This window comes from Aquarana catesbeiana, linkage group LG02 (assembly GCF_042186555.1).
Source record: "Aquarana catesbeiana isolate 2022-GZ linkage group LG02, ASM4218655v1, whole genome shotgun sequence".
NCBI lineage: Eukaryota > Metazoa > Chordata > Amphibia > Anura > Ranidae > Aquarana > Aquarana catesbeiana.
This window is the reverse complement of record NC_133325.1, coordinates 202,283,334-202,308,470: the sequence shown is the minus strand read 5'-3', so window position 1 is coordinate 202,308,470 and position 25,137 is coordinate 202,283,334. Positions and strand designations below refer to the sequence as shown.

Below are 25,137 nucleotides of genomic sequence, written 5' to 3'. Positions count from 1 at the left end.
TGTCTTGTCTAATGAAACAGATTGAACTCTTTGGCCTAAATGGTAAGTGTCATGTCTGGAGGAAACCAGGCACTGCTCATCATCTGGCCAATACCATCCCTACAGTGAAGCATGGTGGTGGCAACATAATGCTGTGGGGATGTTTCCCAGCAGCAGGAATTGGGAAACTAGTCAGGATCGAGGGAAAGATGAATGCAGCAATGTACAGAGACATCTTTGATGAAAACCTGCTACAGAGCGCTCTGGAACTCAGACTGGGGCGAAGGTTCATCTTCCAACAGGACAATGCCCTAAGCACACAGCCAAGATAACACAGGAGTGGCTTTGGGGCAACTCTGTGAATGTCCTTGAGTGGCCCAGATTTGAAGCCGATTGAACATCTCTGGAGAGATTTGAAAATGGCTGTACACTGACGCTACCCATCAAACCTGATGGAGCTTGAGAGATCCTGCAAAAAAGAATGAGAGACACTGCCCAAAAATAGGTGTGCCAAGCTTGTAGCATCATACTCAAAAAGACTTGAGGCTGTAATTGGTGCCAAAGGTGCTTCAACAAAGTATTGAGCAAAGGCTGTTAATACTTGTATACATGAGATTTTTTTGGTTTTATTTTTAATTAATTTGAGAAGATTTCAAACCAACTTCTTTCACGTTACATAGTAGGTGAGGTTGAAAAAAGACACAAGTCCATCAAGTCCAACCTATGTGTGTGATTATATGTCAGTATATCCCTGTATGTTGCGGTCGTTCAGGTGCTTATCTAATAGTTTCTTGAAACTATCAATGCCCCCCGCTTACAGTAAAGAACCCTATATTTACATAGTGACATCGTTGTCATTATGGGGTATTGTATTTTGAGGAAAATAATGGATTTAATCCATTTTGGAATAAGGCTGTAACATAACAAAATATGGAAAAAGTGAAGTGATGTGAATACTTTCTGGATGCACTGTAACCCAAGATGCAAGTCTGTATATTACCCTTTTTTTTGTATCTGTGTGTAGCTTACTAGCAAAAGTGTGTCCATTTGAATTCCCTATCGTCAGACATAGCCAAAGTGCCTCAAACTTAAGCCGGCCATATACGGTTCGAATCTCGGCCAGTTCAGCACTAACCGGCTGAGATTCAAGCTGTGTGTGTGGGCAGTCTGAATGCACCAAGTTAATCAATCAATTAATCAGCTTGGGTACGACCAGCCTGCCGGACTCACCTGCCATAGCCGCTAGCAAAAGTTACTGTCTTCTCCCAGCGGGGACAGCTTCCCCTACTTGTCGGGAGCAGACAATTGCTCAGCAGGAGGGATTTCCTTGTCAGCACTGTCTGTGTTGATGGGGGGAATTTTTATTATGCAACCCACGGTTGCAGGGAATAAATTTGCACCATCTATTGCCGGCCTTACCGGTGTATTCCACTTAAATGCACAAATCCCCTGAACTTCCTCAGCAGGTAAAGCCACAATGTCCCTTTAGATATACCCTTATTTTATACATGTCCCCCCAGCTGACCCCTACAGGCAGTAGAAAATTATTGCACCAGGGCCAGATCTAACCTGGGGGTGCAGTGTAAAAAAAAAAAATTCATGGGGCATATTGTCAATAGTATAACAGAGATGGAGGAAACCAGTATTCCTTGTTCACTAGGCATGCTTCTCTACCAGCAGTCACAACCCAGAAGTAATGTCGGACAAGTAGTACAGTGGCGATACAGGAGTGAATAGGGAATGCTAGTATGCACTAGGCTGTCACTAGATTAGAATGATTAAACATAATTTGTGATCCTTTATATCAGGGGTCCCCATCAGAGTGTCCCCTTACATCAAATGTCCCCATCGGAGTGCCCCTTACATTAAATGTCCCCATCAGAGTGTCCCCTTACATCAGTTAACCCCATAGTTTCATGTATTAGTGGATGCACGCTCAGAAGACTGGGGGTCCTATATCCGGACTAGTATCCCGCCCTTTTCAGTACAGCTGGTTTTCTGAGCACTGCTCCTGACAGTGGATGAAGTTGCTTTACTTGAACGATTTCTACCTCTGGAAGAAGTGCAAGGTGGTGGTAGTGCTCTGCCACAATGAGACTCTGCTGGTGTTGGAGAAGCTGTGGATGGGATGGCAGGAGTGCCACACTGGACCGAAGCTATGCAGAATTCAAAAGTAGGAGGAGATAGTGGGTGTGCTGTGCCAGACCAATGCTTTGCCATCAGTGGACAACTAGAAGGCTGTGCGCGTGAGTAGTATGCCAGTATCAATTGTTGCTACTGATACCCTGTTGGTCTTTCTGCTGCTCTTCACCATGGCTACCGACCACTTGGCCTTTAGCTATCATCATAGTGTAGAGATGGGCCACCACACACTTATAGGGGTGTTGGCCCAGGTGCAATCCATGAAAAAGGTATGTAGAATAAGCAGCAGGCAGTAGGTGCACTCAACAGGACTTGCAGCATGAGGAATCTTCCAATGTTTAATCCTTGCCAACATTTCGGCAGGTCACATAGCCTTTCTCAAGATACATTCAGTAGTGACACATGCAAAGTAACAAAAAGAGGGAAAGACAAAAACACAATGCAGGTGCTAAAAGCACAGTGGGCAAAGAATATGGTGCAAGTGGAAAAGAACCAAACAAAAGCTCAGTATTGCAATACATCAGTAGGAAAAACTGTGAAAGGAGGAGGGAAAAATTAACAATCTGCCATAAGATATAGCCTCAAAAAATTATAGCAACGAGAATTGGCATTACCTGACTTTTTGCAGTAATTTGCCATAAAATGTGATCTGATCCTCATCAGTCATCAGCTGTATAAACGTTTGCAAAATAAATAATGTTCCCTAAAGAAAAAGGTAGAGCATAAAGCAGGCTAGAGACCCCCTAGTGTCAGAGAGGAAAGGGCATCATCCTGGAAGAAATGCAATTGATCAAGGATATCAAGCAGAAGGACACACCGTACATTCCAATCTAAACAGAAGCATGAATTGGGGGGGAGGGTTAGAACCCCCAGCCAATTCCATGTCCCATCATATCACCAAGCCTCAGGAGATGGAGTCACATAATAAGTAATGAGTAGCGTGTCTATAGAAGTCTGTTGCCTTGGCTTACAACTGAATCCTCAGTGGATCGGGGTTAGTGCATAAAAATGAAACCACCCATCATGTCCATGATGGGTGAGAGTCACAGAAAACTGTTTAACCCAACTGTTCATTCATGCTCCTTGGTGATGGCTTATCAAGAGCAAAGATCTGCTGATATTCCCTTTGTAATAGTCTAATGTTGATCACCACCTCTTGGTGAAACCAGAACATGATTGATAAGCATACACCCTACGGTAGATATTAGATATTTCTGTTCAAGAAAATGTCTGGTTGCTGGCTTCTGAAGCCATGGCTTGTCTAATAGCTGCTTTGTTAATCTGAAATCATTACATAAAAATAGTGTTGGTCTTTCCCATGTAATAGAGACTGGAAGGGCAAATAAGTATAAAGATAACAAAACTTGAGGTGCAGGTGAGTCTGCATTTGATAGATATATATATGTTTCCCAGATTGGGGGCACGTGAAGTAGGTACTTACCATCATATGTCTACAAGTGGCACAATCAGGGCGACCATAACATCCAGGCCTGCTTTTGGTAAGCCAGGTCATCCGAGGTCTAGGAGGAGTGAAGTCAGTCCTCATTAACAAATCCTTAATGGAACACCCACTACGATATGAGTAGAAGATATCTGTGATTTAGTTCTTGTTGGTTTTAGTATTTTTTGTAAATTCCTTTTCATGTGCTTATTTTTGATGATGGCATCACTGAAGATTGGTTGGGGGAATTTTATACCTGTGCGTGTCACTACTATGTCTTGAGGAAGGTGGGCTGTGCCCTGCTGAAACATTGACATTGATTAAACTACATTGGAAAATTCCTCCTGCTGTAAGTCCAGTTGAGTGTGCCTGCTGCATTTTCTATATCTATATATAATTTTTGTTTTTGTATGGGCTACAATAAAGATTCTAATTCACACTGCAGTTAATTAAATTTGACCCTTTCTTTGATCCTTTTATAAAATGTTCTGCAGGTACATACCGCATGCAAGGACCAGTACCCTCGAAAGTGTCCGCTTGGCCAATGCAAGGTGTCTATAATACCTCCAACAGCACTCAACAGTATAGATTCTGATGGTATGTATCCAAAGAAAATTCTTGTCCTTTTTTTTTTTTTTTTGCCACTTTTTATGCTGCAATAAGGTACTACAGATGATTTTTGAAGACGGCACACAGTTTAAATATCTTCCAATGTTTTGCAGAAAACATTGCCATTGTGTTTAAGGCAGACATTGTTTCCTTAAATTGAGGTCTTGTGCAATAGTTCAGTAAATATGGCTTTACATGGATCAGAATTCCACTGGTTCAGCAGAAATGGCTGAATTTCGAACCATGTATGGGCACTGTGGCTGTACAGAACTCGATCTACTGAGATGCTGCTGTCAGATTACAATATCTCAGTAGGGGGGATTCCCCCATCCATCTATGGACTGCCTAAAATTCTGCAGCCAAATTGAGTATGACTCTTTGGCTCTTTGAGAAACTAAAACGTACAGCCAAAGCTCGTTTGGCTATACTTTTCCTGTGGATCACAGGAGTGCAGTTTGTTCTGCATGACTGTGACCCAGTTTCAGCAGATATCTGGCTGAAGCCTGCTGTCGGCTGGCATTACGGAGGCAATCCAGGCTCGCACAAGATCTTGACAATGACCTAGCAAGCCACTGAGAGCCTGAGCCCACCGCTTCCACCCCCTCCACAGACTCGCTCTCCAGTGAGTGCGGGGGGGATAGTTGAGCAGAGAGCTGGTGACTGACATTCACCGGCTCTCTGCTCAGGGAGCCCTAAAAACTGAGCGATCTGCTGTTTATTGATTGCTTGGTTCTCAGTGTTAGAGCCGGCGGGGGACCGATGCTGCGTTCACCTAGGTAAGTATGATTCTGCAAAAAAAAAAACAAAACTTACTTTTCTTTTAATGTTCGTCATTGCATACTGTGTGCATGTAAGCTCCTATCTCGGGAATGTAGACCCCCTGCTCACAGTGTATTCATTCCCTAAAGTGGGGGTGGAACGAGAAAATGATTAATTTACTGATCAGGGATGTGCATAATTTAAATGAGAATGTACCAAAGACTACAGCGAGGGGAAAAAAGCATTCATTCCCCTGTTGATTTTGTAGGTTTGCCCACTGACAGAGAAATGATCAGTCTACAATTCTAATGGTAGGTTTATTTTAACAGCGAGAGACAGAATACTACAAAAAAAATCCAGAAAAACGTGTTTCAAAAAAGTTTTATAAATTGATTTGCATTTTAATGAATGAAATAAGTATTTGACCCCTTCGCAAAACATGACTTAGTACTTGGTGGCAATCACAGAGGTCAGATGTTTCTTGTAGTTGGCCACCAGGTTTGCACACCTCTCAGGAGGGATTTTGTCCCACTCTTCTTTGCAGATTCTCTCCAAGTCATTAAGGTTTTGAGGCTGATGTTTGGTAACTTGAACCTTCAGCTCCCTCCACATATTTTCTTTGGGATTAAGGTCTGGAGATTGGCTAGGCCTCTCAAGGATGTTAATGTGCTTCTTCTTGAGCCACTACTTTGTTGCCTTGGCCATGTGTTTTGGGTCATTGTCATGCTGGAATACCCATCCACGACCCATTTTTAATGCCCTGGCTGAGGGAAGGAGGTTCTCGCACAAGATTTGACGGTTCATGGCCCCGTCCATCGTCCCTTTGATGCGGTGAAATTGTCCTGTCCCCTTAGCAGAAAAACACCCCCAAAGCATAATGTTTCAACCTCCATGTTTGACGGTGGGGATAGTGTCCTTGGCGTCATAGGCAGCATTTCTCCTCCTCCAACATTGAGTTGATGCCAAAGAGCTTGATTTTGGTCTCATCTGAACACTTTCACCCAGTTTTCCTCTGAATTATTCAGATGTTCAATAACAAACTTCAGACGGGCCTGTACATGTGCTTTCTTGAGCAGGGGGGGACCTTGTGGGTGCTGCAGGATTTCAGTCCTTCACGGTGTAGTGTGTTACCAATTGTTTTCTTGGTGACTATGGTCCCAGCTGCCTTGAGATAATTGACAAGATTCTCCCGTGTAGTTCTGGGCTGATTCCTTACTGGTGGTCATAATCCTTATTGAAACTCCACGAGGTGAGATCTTGCATGGAGCCCCAGACCTAGTGAGATGGACAGTTATTTTGTGTTTCTTCCATCTACGAATAATTGCACCAACTGTTGTCACCCAATCACCAAGCTGCTTGGCGATAGTCTTGTGGCCCATTCCAGCCTTGTGTTGGTCTACAATCTTGTCCCTGACATCCTTGGACAGCTCTTTTGGTCTTGGCTATGGTGGAGAGATTGGAATCTGATTGCTTCTGTGGACAGACAGGTGTCTTTTTTTTTTTTATACAGATAAACTGAGATTAGGAGCACTGTCTTTAAGAGAGTGCACCTAATCTCAGCTCGTTGCCTGTATAGAAGACACCTACGAGCCAGAAATCTTGCTGATAGGGGATCAAATACTTATTTCACTTATTAAAATGCAAATCAATTTATAACTTTAAAATGCGTTTTTCTGGATATATTTGTTGTTCTGTCTCTCACTGTTAAAATAAACCTACCATTAAAATTATAGACTGATCATTTCTTTCTCAGTGGACAAATGTACAAAATCAGCAGGGGATCAAATACTTTTTTCCCTCACTGTATATAGTTCAATGTATTCAAATCTACAGTATACAATGCTGTTTATTTACTGTCACTCTGATGGTCAAGACTTCCTGGTCTTTCGTGAATGCAGGCTTGAAAATTCAGTCTTCCCAACATCAGCTTGCTTTGACTTCTTGTACTTTACAAATTACATTAACCTTCACAAAGCATATGTAATACAATGTTTCTCTCTGTATACTTTTTCATTTAAAATGTTAGTGTTTGATTTTTGCATTTGTTGGGCATCATTTGGTTAACCAGTAACTTAAAGCGGGGTTCCACTCAAATTTTTAACTTAATCTTACCCTCTTCAGTTAATTGCATAGATGTTCAAATGCCACACGAAATTTTTTTTTATCGCTGTAATTACCTTTATATTGTACTTTATTGTGGCACTTCCTGACTTTCCTCCCATGGGAGTAGGCGTGTTTATTGCCTTTCCCCGACGCCGCACTGTCTCCTGGGAGCTTAGTGTCAGGCTTCCACAAGCTGTGAATGAACAGCATTCACCGCATCCAGGAAATCAATGCTTGTGGGCTTCACATGCCCACAAGCAAGATGGAAACAGCCAGCATCACATTTTTTAAGTTATTCTTCAGTACAAAAACAGACAGAGGCGGAAATATTACACCCAAACTGTGAGTATTATTTTGGGGTTAGCAAAGTGTCTCAATGACCTAAAAAGAAAAAGATTGGTCGCCGGACTCCCGCTTTAAGAACAGTGGAACTAAAAATTCCATCAAGCAGAAGTTTGCATGGCTTGTTATAATTTTTAGTTCACTGCTGCAGAACTGCATATTGATGCGGACTGTTTCAAGAAGAACTTGATACATTATATATCTATATGTCTATTTAGCGTTTTGTACAGTATCTCAGGATATAAGTCCGTTATTCTAAGAAGCAGAGCGTCAAGACCTTAGGCTGCATTATATAGATGTTTGCATACATGTAGTAAAGTGTTGATAATTTTTTTTTTTTTTCGTGTTATGCCAGGGTTCTGGAAAGCTACCTGCCCGCCCTCTTGTGCCAGTCCACTGCTTGTATTTGTTAATTCCAAAAGTGGAGACAATCAGGGTGTGAAATTCCTCCGGAGGTTCAAGCAGTTGCTAAATCCTGCTCAAGTGTTTGACTTGATGAATGGAGGACCTCATTTAGGGTGAGGACACGTGAGCAACCAGGAAGCGATTTGGATTTAGTTGTGGTATAGGTTGTATTAAAAAGTCGTTTTGTGTGCATACTTTAGTTTGACTTAAATGATTATTGAAATGTCACATAATGATTTATCTTTAATCTGTAATTTCCTTTTATTTTAGTTTACGATTATTTCAGAAGTTTGATAATTTCCGAATTCTTGTGTGTGGAGGAGATGGAAGTGTAGGCTGGGTTTTGTCTGAGATAGATAAGCTAAGCTTACATAAACAGGTTAGTATGTAAAATATCTGTATCTGGTAGAAAAAGCAAAACTCCTCTTGACTGTTTTAGTAGCATGTTCACGCTTAAATGACCATTTATTTAATAAACCCCAGCCGTTGAAATGAAATGGGCCCATTTACATCTACAAATTTTTAAATGCATGCAGTTGAAGCATGTTTGTGTGGCTTGGTGTGTCCTATATTTATTTTTTTTTCTACATCATAGTTTTAAATAGTATTTTTTTTTTCTTTTTTTTTTGGGGGGGGGGGGGCTTATTTTTGGAGAATGTCACCTGTGTGCATGTTCTTGTGTAAGAATACTACAGTATAAAGATAATATGTAGATATAAGATACAATTTTTAGTATGTGCAGCATAGTGCTGCTTTGATAAAGGCACAGTAATGTATGATTCCAATAATAATAATTTTGAAATTACATATTTTTTCATATGAAAGTTTCTCTGAAAATGTTTCCGTTGAAATGAAATGTTTCTCTGAAAGTGTTAAATTGATTTATTATGATAGCAAAATTACTCATGTGCATGATGACCTACAGCCTAATTCCTTATAAATATGATGTAATAAACGTGAGAAATGGCAATACAGGCTTTTCAGTATTTTGGTTTGTTACCACAAACCAGTTTCATGAAGTTACAAGTTCATTATTTCCTGCATGGTTGTGAGCAATCTAAGAAGATCTCTCTATGGAATGATTAAAGTTTATTTACTTATTGTGTCCAATTTTTTTCAATCTGTTTTTGCAATTGTAGTGTCAGCTGGGGGTTCTTCCATTGGGTACTGGAAATGACTTGGCACGGGTTCTTGGCTGGGGTAGCACCTGTGATGATGATACACAACTTCCTCAGATTCTAGAAAAATTGGAACGTGCAAGTACAAAGATGCTGGACCGGTAAATTGTCTTGTCTTGGGAATATTTTAAAGTTACACTAAAGAAAATTTATGTTGGCAACACCACACGCCAGATATAGATCTATAAAATCACCTTATACTTTAATATCTTATACTGTGTGCCCATGAAAGGATAATAAGTGTATCTCTAGGCTCTAATGGACACGCTTGTACAAAAAAAAAAGCAATGTACTTGTTACATAACTTCCTCCCGTGTCTTGTAATGTAACATTAAGAAAATAAGATTTTTGACTTACAGTAAATTCATTTTCTCCTGCTATTGCTTGCTAACAAAACTTGAGGCATGCTGATAGTGAGAGCAGTTATACTGAGTGGTCCTTTCAGCTTTGTTTTGTGGTTGTCCAAGAAAAGGACCTTACAGTTGTTTAAAACACCTATTTCTTAATCACACAGTATGGAACACATAGTATTCATAGACCCTTAGTTTTAAGCTCATACTTTCAGGTGACTGGATGCTGGCAAAGCTTTCAAGGATATGCCTACTGCCTCCCTTTTTAACTCTACCCCACTCCATTGTTTTGTGCTAAAGTCTCAAGTTGATGGATTTCTTTTGGGAGCAGTGTTCCGGTCACTCACTGTCCAAGGAACATGGTCACCTGTGGAAGCCAAACTCCCCCATCAACATCTTGGAGCTCAGAGCTGTTCAGATGACTTTGCTACACTGGGCCCGCTTTCTGTGAGCATACCCAGGGTGTAGTCAGACAATGCCGCCACGGATATGGCTTACATCGACCACCAAGAGGGCCCCGGGGGTCTTGCAGCCCAGAAGGAACCAGATTATCTCATGGACAGAATGTCACTGTCCAGTGATCTCTGTGGTTCACAGCTCAGCAATAAACAGCTGGAAAGTGGACTGCCTCAGGCGCTACCACCTGAATGAAGGGCCATGAGCCCTTCAACCAGAAATCTCTCAACTGATATGTCAAAAATGGAGGACTTTAGATGCAAACATCCTAGCCTTCAGATACAACAGCAAACTACCTCTTTTTGTTGCTAAAAGCAAGCAAAACTACATCCTTCTGTTCCTGGTATGAATTTGGGCACTTTAGTCCCAGAGAATACTCTGTGCCTCGCATTCTGGCCTTCTTACAATAAGGTCTTGACCAGAACTTAGCCTTAAGCACTCTGAAAGAAAAAATGTCAGCCTTGTATATTCTTCTTTAAAAACCCCTGGCTTTGCTTTCCCTTGTAAAATCTTCTCCTAGGCATTTTGGCACCAGGACTCGTGGTCCTCTGTTTATACTTTTGTTTAAGGTTTTACCACATGAATGTTCAATTTTCTACAGAAGCTGCTTTTGGCACTACTCTGTTTTGCCAGCTGTTGCCCAGCCTTCTCATTCATTGCTTGGGGACATCTATAAATACTTATAAGTATAATGTATAACCGAAGGCAAAACTTTTTGGGGTTTTTGATAGAGTGGAGCGGGATTAGAGCACTTGTCATTTTTTAATGCTGTCTATGCCTCCGTTAGGGAGATCACACTGGTATGGTACACTGTCTTTTTGTACCATTATCATTGAAAGTGAAAGTAAAAGAAAATCCCAAATTTTGGGTGGTCCCCAGAAAAGTAGTACAGTGGAAGTCTTCCAATGGGGACACTAGTTCTGGTGACCTGGGGATCCCCAAAAAATTACCTTAATTTGCAGGGATTTCCTCTCACTTCCTGTTTGGCTATGGGACAGGAAGGGAAGGGAAATCTTCACAATGGGAAACAGATGGTGAAAAAAAATCTGACATGGGTTATTGACATCCAAAATGCTCCATCCAAAATGGGAAAAAAAGTTTTGGCTATAGTTCTGCTTTAATATAAGAGAAATCTTGTTTGTGAATTCATTATCTTGGGAGTGCAGTATAGGGACACTGACCACCCTCCTTACCTTTTCTTTATTACTTTACATTCCTTGCTACAATTCTGAGGATTTATAGAGTGGGAAATGGTTATTGGGAAGGTGCCCAGTGAGCCTGTCTGTGAAAGCTTTGCCAGTGTCCAGTCACCTGAAGGTACAAACCTATCACCCAGCGTCTGTTTATACTTTACCTGGGTCTTTGACAAGTAGAAATTCCTCGGAACACTAGAGGATTGCGTGATTAAAATTTAAAGGGACCAGCCCCAGGTAGACTATAACCTTATCCTTACCAAACCAGTTTATTTAGCTTAGTGTCCTAAGGAGGTAGAATGTCTCACTCTAGGTTTGCTGGATCCAAGGTATTTTGGTTTATTTACTAATGTTGTAGAACATTTTTACTTTTACTTAGTGAATGAGGTGAAGCAATAAAGATTATTTTGCAAAGAAAATCCAATCATGCAAGTAAAATAATTATAACACAAAACTTTGCTTGCAGACGGTTGGATGATTAAAGGTTGCACTACTTCATCTCATTTACTAAGCTCCTTAAGAACTTTTTCTTTTAAGGAGTCTGATTCTCAGGTCTGTAAGTTAGCAACCTGGGTTTTGGTACATACATTCACCAAGTTCTACAAGGTGAATGCGGCATTGGTGGATGTTTTCTGTGATGTACCGTATATACTCGAGTATAAGCCAAGTTTTTCAGCACTTTTTTTGCGCTGAAAGTGCCCCCCTCAGCTTATACTCGAGTCACAGTGCCATCTCCCTACCTGATCAGCCGCGTAATGCTAAGATGGCAGCCGACCAGTGTTCAAAAGCCACGCCTCGTCCTCGTCCGTGATAGGGGAACACTCAGTTTCCCAGCAGTGAGTCAGTGTTCCGCCTATCACGGACGCCCTCTCATTCTCATCCCACGGACGAGAACGAGACAAGTGGAACACTGACTGCTGGGAAACTGAGTGTTCTGCCTATCACGGAGGACAAGGAGGAGGCGCGGCTTTTGAACACTGGATGGCCGTCGTCTGACTGCATGACACGGCTGATCAGGATCAGGTAGGGAGATCGGCAATGCATACACAGGAGGCATACACTGCGGCATGCAATGGACATGGTGAGGCTCACCCTCGGCTTATACTCCAGTCAATACGTTTTCCCAGTTTTTTTGTGGTAAAATTAGGTCCTCTGCTTATATTCAGATCGACTTATACTCGAGTATATACAGTAATTATTTTCCAGTAAAGATTTTGGATGCTATTCGACGATCTGTGGTGTGCTTGCAAACATATGCATATGATCTGTGATGTCTCCAGTTCCAGCTGGTTGTTGCTGCAGCACCCACTTCTCCTCAGCCTTTTTCAGGGAAGTGTGCAGTGGGAAGATTGATGCTACTTTCAGGTGGCGGTGTCACCCCCTTTTTTTTTTTTTTTTTTTTTAGTTGTGCTGTATGGAGTAAGCATGGTAATGGTTGGTCTATAGCCTACCTTGGGCTGGTCCTTTTAGCTTTCTTACTTGGTGTAGAATCTACAGTGCTGTGTCCTGTTGTGAATGCTGGAGAAAAGGATATTACTTTGAGTACCAAAATCTCATTTTGTAAAAACGTTTGTTTATATTGAATTTATACCTCAAAACTTAAAGGTGGGGTTCCACTTTTTTATTTACATAAGTTCCAGAGGGAAATAGTAGCTTTATGCTTTTAGCATTTCCACTGTGGGCTTTGATTCTTCACTCTTCTGAATGTCTTTCTCCTGTTTCTAAGAGAACTAGTATTGTTACAGTTAGTTAAATACATTTCTCTTTATTTCCAGAAAAAAATCTTATAGGAATAGTAAATTATAAGCTTTTTATTCGTCTTTTCTTTTTTTTTTTTTTTAATAAACGGCAAGAAGGGAAACACTGGTGTATATCCTTATTGTTGTGGTTCCTTTTCTTCTGTTTTTGTCAAGACTCACAGAAGCACGTTTTTCACAAAAATTTAGATTGTCTGAAAAGGTCAAGCCATCCGATTAATGCGTTATTTACAGTGTTTGTTGCCGTTTTAGGCTGGCCATATATTTAGCAATTTTCTTTCCTTCAAACACGGGTTGAAGGAAAGAAAACCACTCTATTTCCCTCCCGCTGTGCAATTTTATTCTGACGGTGGTGGTAGGATGGGGGGTTTCCCTGCTATCAGAATAGGATTTCTGCTGCCAGCTATAGACAGCGACAGTAATCGCATGTAAATGAAATGACAGCCCACCCATAGATGGATAAATTTGGCCAGTTCCTGCTGAACCAGGCAAATTTCAATCAGTCTATGGCCGGCTTAAGTGTTGTGGTCATATACAGGTGTTATAGACTGCTACAAGGCAAATCAGTGTGTTGGTACTTGCAGTAGATCTCCAAATTGTATATACCCGCACCTTTTCAGTACAGGGCCACATTGTATATTTTACAAATATTTTTGGGTCGAAAAAGTCAGATGAATGAATAAAATAATAAAATGAATAAAATTTAAATGGATAAATACATTTTACTTGGCGCTTTTTTTTGTAATCGACATGATATATTTCAGAACACCATAAAATAACTACAGTAAAATAAACCAAATATATTAAATACACTTCAGCCCATCAGAGTCCCAATCAAAGTCTGCCCTTCCATAGGAGTACCTCTCCTACATCAGGGTCTCTTATAAATCGAGTCCTTTTTGCGTTAGGGTCATCAGGTTTGGATGATGGAAGTGCCATCTGGTCCCATCAACCATCATTGGTACAATGACAGCTGTGCTGAAGGTCGGGGGGGGGTTACTGTTGATATTTTGGGGAGAAACATAGACCAAAGGCTGACCTGAAGCCCTGTGCGAGAGTCCACTGACCCTAGCCGGTGACCGGATAAAGTTATGCAGTGGACCAGATTTGGCCTGTGGGCCATAGTTTGGAGACCCCTTCACCAGAAAGACCCATGAGCAGCTCGCATAGATCCAATAAATTGTAATCAACAATGCAAATGACTGCAGTGTTTTGAATCTTCATAATCTTTAAAGTGGTGTTCCGGCCGAAATTAAACTTTTTAAATAAAAATACCCCTATAATACACAAGCTTAATGTATTCTAGTAAAGTTAGTCTGTAAACTAAGGTCTGTTTTGTTAGTTTATAGCAGTAGTTTGTTATTTTATTTACTTACAGCAGGCCGTGGCCATCTTAAGTTTGGGCATCTGAAGCCAGACTGTATTTCTTCCTGGATCTCATCCTTGCAGATCTCACATATGCTCAGTGCAGCACAAGCAGTGTAATAGGTTTCAGGTCAGGTTTCCATAGCAACGGCAGTGTCAGAGGAAGTTGCCGCCCCTTCCCAGAAGGCATTGCAAACAGGAAATGATGTGATGGGCCGCGGCCAGGGAGGAGGAAGTGAAAAATGAATACAGCAGATATACAGTAGGTGCTAAGAAAATTTTTTTTTAAATATCCAATTCGTTTACAGTGCACAGTTTAGTGAGGAATGCTGAAGAGTTGTAAAAGTGGGTGGAACTCCACTTTAAGTAAATATCTCAACCTTCTATTGTATACATCACTCTGCAACTATGCTGGATCCCTCCACAAAAAGAAACTGTCCATGGGACAATTTTAATCCATTTAGAAAACCCCACACAAAAGGTCAAGATTGAGAATAGAATACATTCGGACAAATACAGGGCAATTCTACAGGGCTGGGGGGAAATAAACTTTTTTTTTCTGCAAGACATTTAAAAGAGGTATTCACTTTCCAGCAGGACATTGACCGTAAAATCACAGTGAAAAACACACTGGAGTGGTTAAAAACAAAAACCTGAATGTTTTACAATGAAGACAAACTCCAGATCTCAGTTCAACTGAGGATCTGTAGCGAGACCTAAAAATTCCTTTTCACCAACATTCTCTGTCCAGCTTGACTGAGTTTCAGCAACTTGATCAAGAATTATGAGCCAAAACTGCAGGATCTACATCTACAAACCTGTAGGGGCATACTTCAAAAAAAAAAAATAAGTGCGATTGCAGCTTACCTACCTACAACGACCAGCTTTTTTTCCACCATAATACATTTTCAAAATTTTCCAGACACATAGAAACCAACCAACCTCATGATCATTGCTGTACAATAAGTAATACATATTGCAGTTAGTATCAGCAGGCCAACACAAAAATGTCTGGAGTCTAGCTCCCAAGAGGCCCAACAAGTAACGCTATCACTGGTACCGTATATACTCGAGTATAAGCTGAGTTTTTCAGCACATTTTTTTGTGCTGAAAGTGCCCTCAGCTTATACTCGAGTCAAGCACTTTTCTGGTGCAAAGAATGACATTTTCCGAACCGACTTTGGGAACTAGCACTACAACATATCCAAAGCTGAGGTTCCTAGCACCAAGTGGCCCAGAGATATGGGACCCAAAGTTGGTTCGGAAGCACTTTTCTGCAACAGAGAATGCCATTTTCCGAACTGATTTTGGGGCCCCATATCTCGGGGCCACTTGGTGCTAGGAACCTTAGCTTTGGATATGTTGTAGTGCTAGTTCCACTGGGTTTGCACACAAAATTTGGGGTTCCTAGCACCAAGTGATACGGGGCCCCAAAGTCGGTCAACTGTGTCCATCTGCAGCAATGTCATTTCGGGACCCTTTGGGTCCAGAGACCCCAAATTTTGGCTGCAGCTAAGGGGCATCTAGGAACCCTTAACTACCGAGTTTGAAGTTTGGGGGACCTATGGCTGCAAATGGGCACAGTGAGGCTGCAAATGGGTATCGTTGACCCTCTTTTCCACTTACAGTAGCTGCGCATTTCTCACCCTAGGCTTCTACTTGAGTCAATAAGTATTCCCAGTTTTTTGTGGTAAAATTAGGTGCCTCGGCTTATATTCGGGTCAGCTTATACTCGAGTATATACGGTATGTAGAAAACAAACATAAAAAAAAAAAAAGAAAACCTAGCAGATGCACATAAAGTATGCACCTAGCTTTTATTTATTTATGTAAAACCTATATCACAAAAGGACAAACTGCTGCTGTACCTGTGTAACTGCTTATAAAGTATTAGTTGAAGTTTGGCTTCAATTTGTTAGTGTATTTAAATCTGCTAGTACATCTAACACTACTCTCCCCCAGACTGACAATACTGGTGTCCAATGGTGTCTCTGTACTCCTTCATCCAAAGTGTAGACACCCCAATTAAGGAGTTGTGTTACTGACCAGATCACCAGGGGAAAACAAAGGTCTAACAAAGAACATTAAAGTAGTCACCACATCTAATGATTGGTTTAGGGGTTTAATATCACTTTAATGCTTAAAGTTCTAAACATCATAATGAAATAATTTTAATTAAAGTTTGTTATTATAGAAAATGTAGAATGTGTCTACGTATATATTGTATAGATATTATTATTTATGTTTTCTAGGGAGCATGTAAATGCTTAGACATTAATAAAGATCTATTTATTGCAGATGGAGCATAATGTCATATGAGCTGAAATTACCATCAAAGACATGTATTCTCCCTATATCTCCAGAAGAGGATTCAGATGAGGTTAGTATCCACTGTTGTGCCAACAGTACACTGGCTGAAAGTGAACTTGTTAGTATCACAGAACTTTAGTATTGGGCTCAAAAATTTCCCAAAGTTTTAAAGTCAAACTTTTGCTCATGCAAAGCAACTGGTTCATTTTATTGCCAGTCCCTGCAGCAGCATATGTAGTAATGACTTGTAGTTTGCACAGATCTTACTACATGGAAGGATAAATTAGTAACGTGCTCCTTTTTTATGTAAGCAAAGCCCAAAGGTATAAACAGCATTAGAGTAAAGCACAGGTTAAGTATGAAACGTGCCGCAGATGGCATCCAACCATTTGGAAATGATTGCACCCCCATAAGGCTTTTCTTATTCTTTTATCTTTTTCTGATTCACACTTCACTAGTGCTGACAGATCAAAGGGCTATTGGTGGAGAATCTATAGTTTTACTTGTAAATTTTTATGTGAGGTTCCCTACAAACATCTCAGTTAAAATACTTAAAGAAGTATTCCAGACATTGTATATTTTTACATCTTACGTTTTAGACACCACTACTTCAGTGATCTCTGCTTGCTTCTGGCTCCAATGCTGAGCGGCCTGATGCATTGTGAATATAGGAGGTTGGCCACTCAGAATGGGATAAAGTGGAGAGTGTGATGTCCCTGCCCCATTTTTCCACCTCGCCCAATCAGAGAACGCTTTGAATTTATTCAGAAAATGCAGACCATTCTTTGAATGGTGCCCATGCTGAGCGGCCGACCTCCTGTATTCACAATGTATCAGACTGGCTGCTCATTCTGGGGCTCAGAAGCAAGTGGAGATCAGTGGTGTATAGCGTTATCTACTTCAGGGATTTTCAGCTTCCAGGGGCATCGGCCAGGTATGGTATATACATAGTTATATTAGTTCAAGCTGGACCAATGTAACTGTAAAAAAACTCCTTCTTTGAAATTTAAGTACAAGTCCTAGACAGGTACATGAGTTTGGCGCATTTTTCGCCACTTTCACAATGCATGAGAGACACTTTCGCATGATCTGTCTGTGCAAGTCTATGAATTCCAGGGTATGCGTTAAGTTCAAGGAGCTGCATGACGTCTCTTGAACTTATCTCTATTTTTATTCTGACATTTGACAGGTTTATTTCACTGCTTGAGAGACATTCCGGGAGACTTTTGCCTCTCCTCTCTGCTGCCCATTCACAGAAGCCTTTGTATTTTGTGAATGTGTTCACATGTTACCAAGGCTTTTGTAAATGGAGGAGGAAGGGGAAGACATAGCAGCTTCAGTGACTCGCCTATTCAAGATGCATAGCTTAGAAGTAAGGATGAGCTCAGGTGTGTTTGCAACTGCACGTACAGAGCCCACAAGAAATCGGCACTGCACAGCGCTAATCACAGGCAGTGAGACATTTCCCGATCTGTGCAGCCGCGGATCGGGAAAATGTCTCGCTGCCTGTGATCAGCGCTCCACAGTGCCGACTTCCTGGCAGGCTATGCATGTGCACTTGCGAACACGCCTGAGCTCATCCTTAGAAGGATCAGTGCTAAGCATCTGGTACTACAGCGATAGTTGTCTTCCAGGATATAAATAAAAGCTAACCCAGGAGCTGTCATGCACCTCGCTGGACTTAACTCATGGTGTGCCTTCATTTTTTGCAGAGGAGCTGAATTCCTGTAATTCAGCGCTAACATTTACTGTAGACTTCTGATGGAAATGACCTTATCTAGGCACATCATTCAAGGCCAGCTCCCACACACAGCTTGTCTTTCCTCATCTCCATTATTAAATAAAACTGCACCTTGTCTCTAGTTTCAGATATCTGCATATGAAGACTCAGTGGCAACTCATCTGGCTAAAATTCTGAATTCCGACAAGCATTCCGTAGTCATATCCTCTGCAAAGTGAGTGATTTTTTTCACACGTTTATCTTGGGCGCTGGACTGGCATTTTCCTATATTTTTTTCATAGTTTACAAAGGCATTATGCTGTTGGAAGTATAATCTTGTTTGTTTTTTAAAATATGACATTTTTAACATGGTTTTGGAAAGAAGCTTTTTATGTTTGGCACACAGTTTTGCAATTATTGTATAGACTTTATAAGAATAGGCCTTGATACATACATGCATAGTCCATTCAGCCTTGCACCGTATAAATGTGTACAAAGTATGCAGTCCTTTATTGGAACTTGTTAAGTATGAAAGTAAAATGATATAATTGTCTAAATAAAATGCACTGTATTCTTGACTGCTTCAGAAATATATAGCCCTGGTGACCAACACTTTGCCCATAGAACACTTGTTCTCTCCGTGCAGCCCACTGTGCATTGGGCCAGTTAGTAGAGAGGCAGCAGTATACCCGGTGCTGGGATGCTTTCTGCCTTCTCACCTTCTGCTCTGAAATAAAGCCAGTACTGTCATGTGTCTTGATCTCCACCTGGCATTAGATGTATAGTCCCAGCCTTATGTCGTCAGGAAGAGAGTGGTGCAGGTACTGGTGATCTGGTAAGTAAAAACTGCTGGGGTTGGGGCTTAACAGCACTGACACTGACCATCATTGAAGTGGGTTATTACTGCAGTCAATGATCCAAGGCTGGGAGTTATTATTGCTTTCACCAACCCCAATGCTGAGGATTATAGTGGGGACTGACACCAGTGCTGGGGGTTATTTTTGCAGTCACACAAATGCTGAGGGTTGTGAGAACTTAAATCGGTGCTGGGGGTTATTATTAGAGGGACTGACACCAGTGCTGGGAGTTATTGTATTGTGCAACCCTCTGGAAGTGTTAAAGGCTGCACTTGAGGCCTTCTATATTTTTCAAGTTGACCAACACTGCCTGAAAGTCTCCCATTTTATACCTTTGTTAAAGTTTGCCTGCTACTTCATTCTTTACTCGGTGTCCTTTTGAAAAAGTGCTTAATTATGGCAGAATAGGCTATATGTTAAACTTGTTCCCTATGGAAAAATTTTGTGCATAGAGCAAAGAAGATTGGAACATTGAGGGCTCTCATTTACACATCTGCTGTGGACCCATTTTTTTTAGAGGGCTGTAGAGATGTAGCTGCAAGACATTCAGGGGGCTAACTCCTGAATTACTTTTTTTTTTTATTTCCAGCTAGCAAAATTTTCTATTGAATTGCTTGACCATGCCACAACAGTGGGCCATGTGTTTGGCTTGCGGTGCATCCCATTCACTTGAGTGGATCACGTTTGGCGTTTGTACTGCCTGCCAAAATGTGTAATGCCGTATAACTTTTGTCAGACCGCAAAGCATAGTTGCTGGGCAATTTGTGTTTCCTCGTCTGGTGGCCATTGCACTATTTAGGTGAGTGGTCAGGGGGAGGTAAAAGCACAAATCAACCACCTGTTACTGCTCCCCGGCTGCCCGTGTGAACAAGCCCTTAGCCACTCTTTTCTCTTTTGTTCCCTCCTTCAGGGTGTTGTGTGAGACTGTGAAAGACTTTGTTGCAAAAGTTGGGAAAACCTATGAAAAACCAACAGAAAACTTGGAGGAAGCAGAAGCAATGGCAGTAAAGGTAACTGTTATCTTGTATTTTAAAATAAAAGCTCTTTAATGCTCCCTATAGGCATTTTAGATTGTAAACAAATTAAAGCCTAAGTTTAGTGTCAAAAAATAAATCAACACAGTTAATCCAATGTGTCTCTTGTGCTGCTGGCTTCTGCTTTCCTTGAAATCTTCATAATCCTCTGATCCCCCACCCCAGCTACCATAATCTTCCAGTGTGGAGGAGGTTATTAGAACTGAGGGAGCTTTGACAGGACTTCTCAAGAAGCTGTACTATAGCTTCAGGTAATGAAAAATGTTCTCTGAATGGAGGAGAGTTCAAACCGTTCAATCATTTGCCCGTTCTCCATCTAGAGATCACATTTCATCCGTAGATGCTATAGCACATCATCCATGAAGGAGCTTGGCATAAAAGGCAGGCAATCTTGATCCTTTCACAATTCCCACAGTTCCATGAGAACTGACGTGTACAGGATGGGGTTGGAGGATGAAACTCAAAGAAAGCAGGAGACAACAGCCCAGAGAACATCTGTGAGCCTCCATAGATGAGTTTGTCAGGAAACCAGGACCAAATCACATCAAAGTTAGTACAGTTGCAAAAATTCAAGACCTCCTGAGGTACGAGATAAGGGTTCCCTCCATATTTGCTGTTTCATAGCTTTCTTATTTTTTGACAGAAGAAACCGATTTCAACCATTTGCCTACTGGGCACTTCTACCCCCTTCCTGCCCTGGCCAATTTTCATATTTCAGCGCTGTCACACTTTGAATGACAATTGTGCGATCATGCAACAATGTACCCAAAGGAAATTTTGATCAACTTTTTTGGGACTGATAGAGCTTTCTTTTACTTCCTATTTAATCACCACTGTGTCTTTTTTATTTTTTTTCTAAACAAACGAAAAAGTACAGATGATTTTGAAAAAACAGTTTTTCTTCATTTTGGTTTTTAAAATTTTCTAAATTGGTAATTTTTTTCCTTCACTGATGTGCACTGATGGGACTGCACTGACAGGCGTCACTGATGATCAGTGCCCTGATTATCAGTGTAGATATACCCTGTGTGGATTTTCCAATTATAGGCTCTCCTAACGCGCTGTCGGTGTGAGGAAACGACTGTTAATAACTGGCAAATACTGTTTAAACTGTGATCAGCTGTGATTGAACACACCTGGTCACATGGTAAAGAGCCGCTGTGATTGTCTCTTTACCCCAATCTGTGATCAGCTGTGTCTGAAGCGTGATCATGGGAGTATGTCCATAGACACCATCCGGAGAATGTGAGCCCGCACTGTAGCTGTCTTTCAGCTATACCATGGGCGAGAGGTGGTTAGGCTCCATTCACACTAGCGCGTTTTTTGATGCATTTTGCATTTTGCAGAAATGCACGGGAATTTTTTAACATGGGTTCCTATGGAACATGTTCACATCAATGCCTTTTTGTTTCTCTGCATTTTTGGAAAGGGTCAGGGACTTTTTTTCATGCAAGATGCAGCGTTTTGCATGTAATAGAATTCAATGGACAAGCATCAAAAACGCAAGTGCACCGTTTTTGCACCGTTTTTGCACCGTTTTTGCACCGTTTTTGCCGTTTTTTTTTTTTTTGTTTTTTTTTTTTATTTTTTTTTATTTTTTTTTTAGACTGTAAAAAAAAAAAAAAAAAAAAAAAAAAGCAAAACACAAATCGCGGCAAAAACGCCGCAAAAACGCTACTCAAAAACGTGGCAAGCATGAAAAAAAACCTCCAAAAACGCTCAAAAGCAACATGCATAGGTGTGAATCGAGCCTTAACCACGTGAGCCCCGGACCATTATGCTGCCTAAGGACCAGAGGTCTTTTTCCAATTTGGCACTGCGTCGCTTTAACTGCTAATTGCGCGGTCATGCAAATGCTGTACCCAAACGAAATTTGCGTCCTTTTCTTCCCACAAATAGAGCTTTCTTTTGATAGTATTTGATCACCTCTGCAGTTTTTATTTTTTGCGCTATAAACGGAAAAAGACCGAAAATTTTGAAAAAAAATGATATTTTCTACTTTTTGTTATAAAAAAAATCCAATAAACTAAATTTTAGTCATACATTTAGGCCAAAATGTATTCGGCCACATGTCTTTGGTAAAAAAAATGTCAATAAGCATATATTTATTGGTTTGCGCAAAAGTTATAGCGTCTACAAACTAGGGTACATTTTCTGTAATTTACACAGCTTTTAGTTTATGACTGCCTATGTCATTTCTTGAGGTGCTAAAATGGCAGGGCAGTACAACCCCCCCCCCAAATGACCCCATTTTGGAAAGTAGACACCCCAAGGAAATTGCTGAGAGGCATGTTGAACCCATTGAATATTTATTTTTTTTTGTCCCAAGTGATTGAATAATGACAAAAAAAAAAAAATATTTACAAAAAGTTGTCACTAAATGATATATTGCTCACACCGGCCATGGGTCTATGTGGAATTGCACCCCAAAATACATTCAGCTGCTTCTCCTGAGTATGGGGATACCACATGTGTGGGACTTTTTGAGAGCTTAGCCGCGTACGGGGCCCCGAAAACCAAGCACCGCCTTCAGGATTTCTAAGGGTGAAAATTTTTGATTTCACTCTTCACTGCCTATCACAGTTTCGGAGGCCATGGAATGTCCAGGTGGCACAAAACCCCCCCAAATGACCCCATTTTGGAAAGTAGACACCCCAAGCTATTTGCTGAGAGGCATGGTGAGTATTTTGCAGCTCTCATTTGTTTTTGAAAATGAAGAAAGACAAGAAAAAAACTTTTTTTTTTTTTTCTTTTTTCAATTTTCAAAACTTTGTGACAAAAAGTGAGGTCTGCAAAATACTCACTATACCTCTCAGCAAATAGCTTTGGGTGTCTACTTTCCAAAATGGGGTCATTTGGGGGGGTTTTGTGCCACCTGGGCTTTCCATGGCCTCCGAAACTGTGATAGGCAGTGAAGAGTGAAATCAAAAATTCACGCCCTTAGAAAGCCTGAAGGCGGTGCTTGGTTTTCGGGATCCCGTACGCGGCTAGGCTCCCAAAAAGTCTCACACATGTGGTATCCCCGTACTCAGGAGAAGCAGCAGAATGTATTTTGGGGTGTAATTTCACATATTCCCATGGCATGTTTGAGCAATATATCATTTAGTGACAACTTTGTGCAAAAAAAAAAAAAAAAAAAATTTGTCTCTTTCCCACAACTTGTGTCGCAATATAAAATATTCCATGGACTCGACATGCCTCTCGGCAAATAGCTTGGGGTGTCTACTTTCCAAAATGGGGTCATTTGGGGGGGTTTTGAACTGTCCTGGCATTTTATGCACAACATTTAGAAGCTTATGTCACACATCACCAACTCTTCTAACCACTTGAAGACAAAGCCCTTTCGGACACTCATTGTTTACATGAAAAAGTTATTTTTTTTTGCAAAAAAAATTACTTTGAACCCCCAAACATTATATATTTTTTTAAAGCAAATGCCCTACAGATTAAAATGGTGGGTGTTTCATTTTTTTTTTCACACAGTATTTGCGCAGCGATTTTTCAAACGCATTTTTTGGGGAAAAAACACACTTTTTTAAATTTTAATGCACTAAAACACACTATATTGCCCAAATGTTTGATGAAATAAAAAAGATGATCTTAGGCCGAGTACATGGATACCAAACATGACATGCTTTAAAATTGCGCACAAACGTGCAGTGGCAACAAAATAAATACATTTTTAAAAGCCTTTAAAAGCCTTTACAGGTTACCACTTTAGATTTACAGAGTAGGTCTACTGCAAAAATTACTGCCCTCGATCTGACCTTCGCGGCGATACCTCACATGCATGGTGCAATTGCTGTTTACGTTTGACGACAGACCGCAGCTTGCGTTCGCCTTAGCGCGAGAGCAGGGGGCGACAGGGGTGCTTTTTTTTTTTTTTTTCTTTATTTTTTTTTTTGCTTTTTTATCTTATTTTTATTTAAATTCTTTATTTTGACACTGAGCAAATACAGACAGTTACATAATCTGTTGTAGTACAATGTAATAGACAGGTAAATGTGATACAGGTAAGTGGTTGCAAACAATTATGACAAGAAGAACAACTGACTCGACATTTCAGGTTATTAGAACAAGCATTACAGTCAAAATTTGTGGGGAGGGTTCCCCGAGATATCAATACTGTCCCTGAAAGAGGCCTGAAAGGCACTCTAGGTTCTGAGTTGTTTGGTTGCTAACTAACTTCCTTGTCTGTGAGTGGTTGTCACTCAGTGAGATATAATGTTTTCTATGTATTTGGTAAGGTGGGGACTAAAGAACTGTAGAACTCATACATGGGACACAATGAACAAGTAATGGTTGACAAGATTTTCTTTATATCTGTGCCAGTAAGGAACCCAGGCATGAGGATGCATTATACAGGAACGGAGGTCCCCCGGAGTAAGAGGAAAAATGTAAAGGGAAAAAAGGAGTTAGGGACGGTTCAGGAGGGGGGGGGGGGGGGGGGAACAGGGGTAGAAGTAGAAGGATATAGGTGATTAGCTACAGAGAAAGGGTAAAGACAGAATGAGTAGGTGCAGTATGACAGAGCAAGGGGTGGAGCCCTCTGCCTGTGACAGGCGCCAACTTGCTGAAATTAGATTGACTGAGCCATTTCTTGGAGATAGGCTTCTGTGTATACAAAATACTGCCAGGGTCTCCAGGTCTCTCGAAAGGTCTCCTCTCTATTGTGCAGGGTGGCAGTGAGATCCTCCATGTCCCTTAATTCGTTTACTTTAGCAAACCACAGGGATAGTGTCGGTGGTCTCTCCGATCTCCAGCAGAGAGGAATACAGGCCTTTGCGGCATTCAGCAGCTGAATGGTGAGGGAGGTCTTATATTTCTTTATGGGTCGTTTTGACAGGTGGAGCAGGCAAGCCGCAGGATCACCCTCCAGGGAAACACCAGTGAGATGTCCGACCGTACGTGCCACCCCGAGCCAGAATGGGGCTAGCTTGGAGCAGGACCAGAAGATGTGTAGCATCGTCCCCTCCTCGGAGCCGCAGCGCCAGCAAAGGCTGGACACCTGGGGGAAGAAACGATGCAGGATGGTGGGGACTCTGTACCAACGTGTCATAATTTTATAACAGGTTTCCTGTACTCTAGTGGCAATTGAGGACTTCTGAGCGAAGTAAAGAATTTTCTTGCTCTGTACC

The 25,137-nt window shown here is 41.2% G+C and overlaps 1 protein-coding gene across 4 annotated transcripts in view; it reads left to right on the top strand.

Moving 5' to 3' along the window:
- Positions 1 to 25,137, top strand: part of DGKH (diacylglycerol kinase eta) — a 444,882-nt gene that overhangs the window by 324,039 nt on the left and 95,706 nt on the right. For all 4 annotated transcript variants that reach the window (XM_073614202.1, XM_073614203.1, XM_073614204.1 and 1 more), the window contains 7 exons: positions 4,057 to 4,159; positions 7,731 to 7,893; positions 8,051 to 8,159; positions 8,920 to 9,059; positions 16,377 to 16,458; positions 18,252 to 18,343; positions 19,876 to 19,975. In XM_073614202.1, the coding sequence (XP_073470303.1) occupies positions 4,057 to 4,159; positions 7,731 to 7,893; positions 8,051 to 8,159; positions 8,920 to 9,059; positions 16,377 to 16,458; positions 18,252 to 18,343; positions 19,876 to 19,975 (789 nt within the window). The remainder of the gene's footprint in view (positions 1 to 4,056; positions 4,160 to 7,730; positions 7,894 to 8,050; positions 8,160 to 8,919; positions 9,060 to 16,376; positions 16,459 to 18,251; positions 18,344 to 19,875; positions 19,976 to 25,137) is intronic.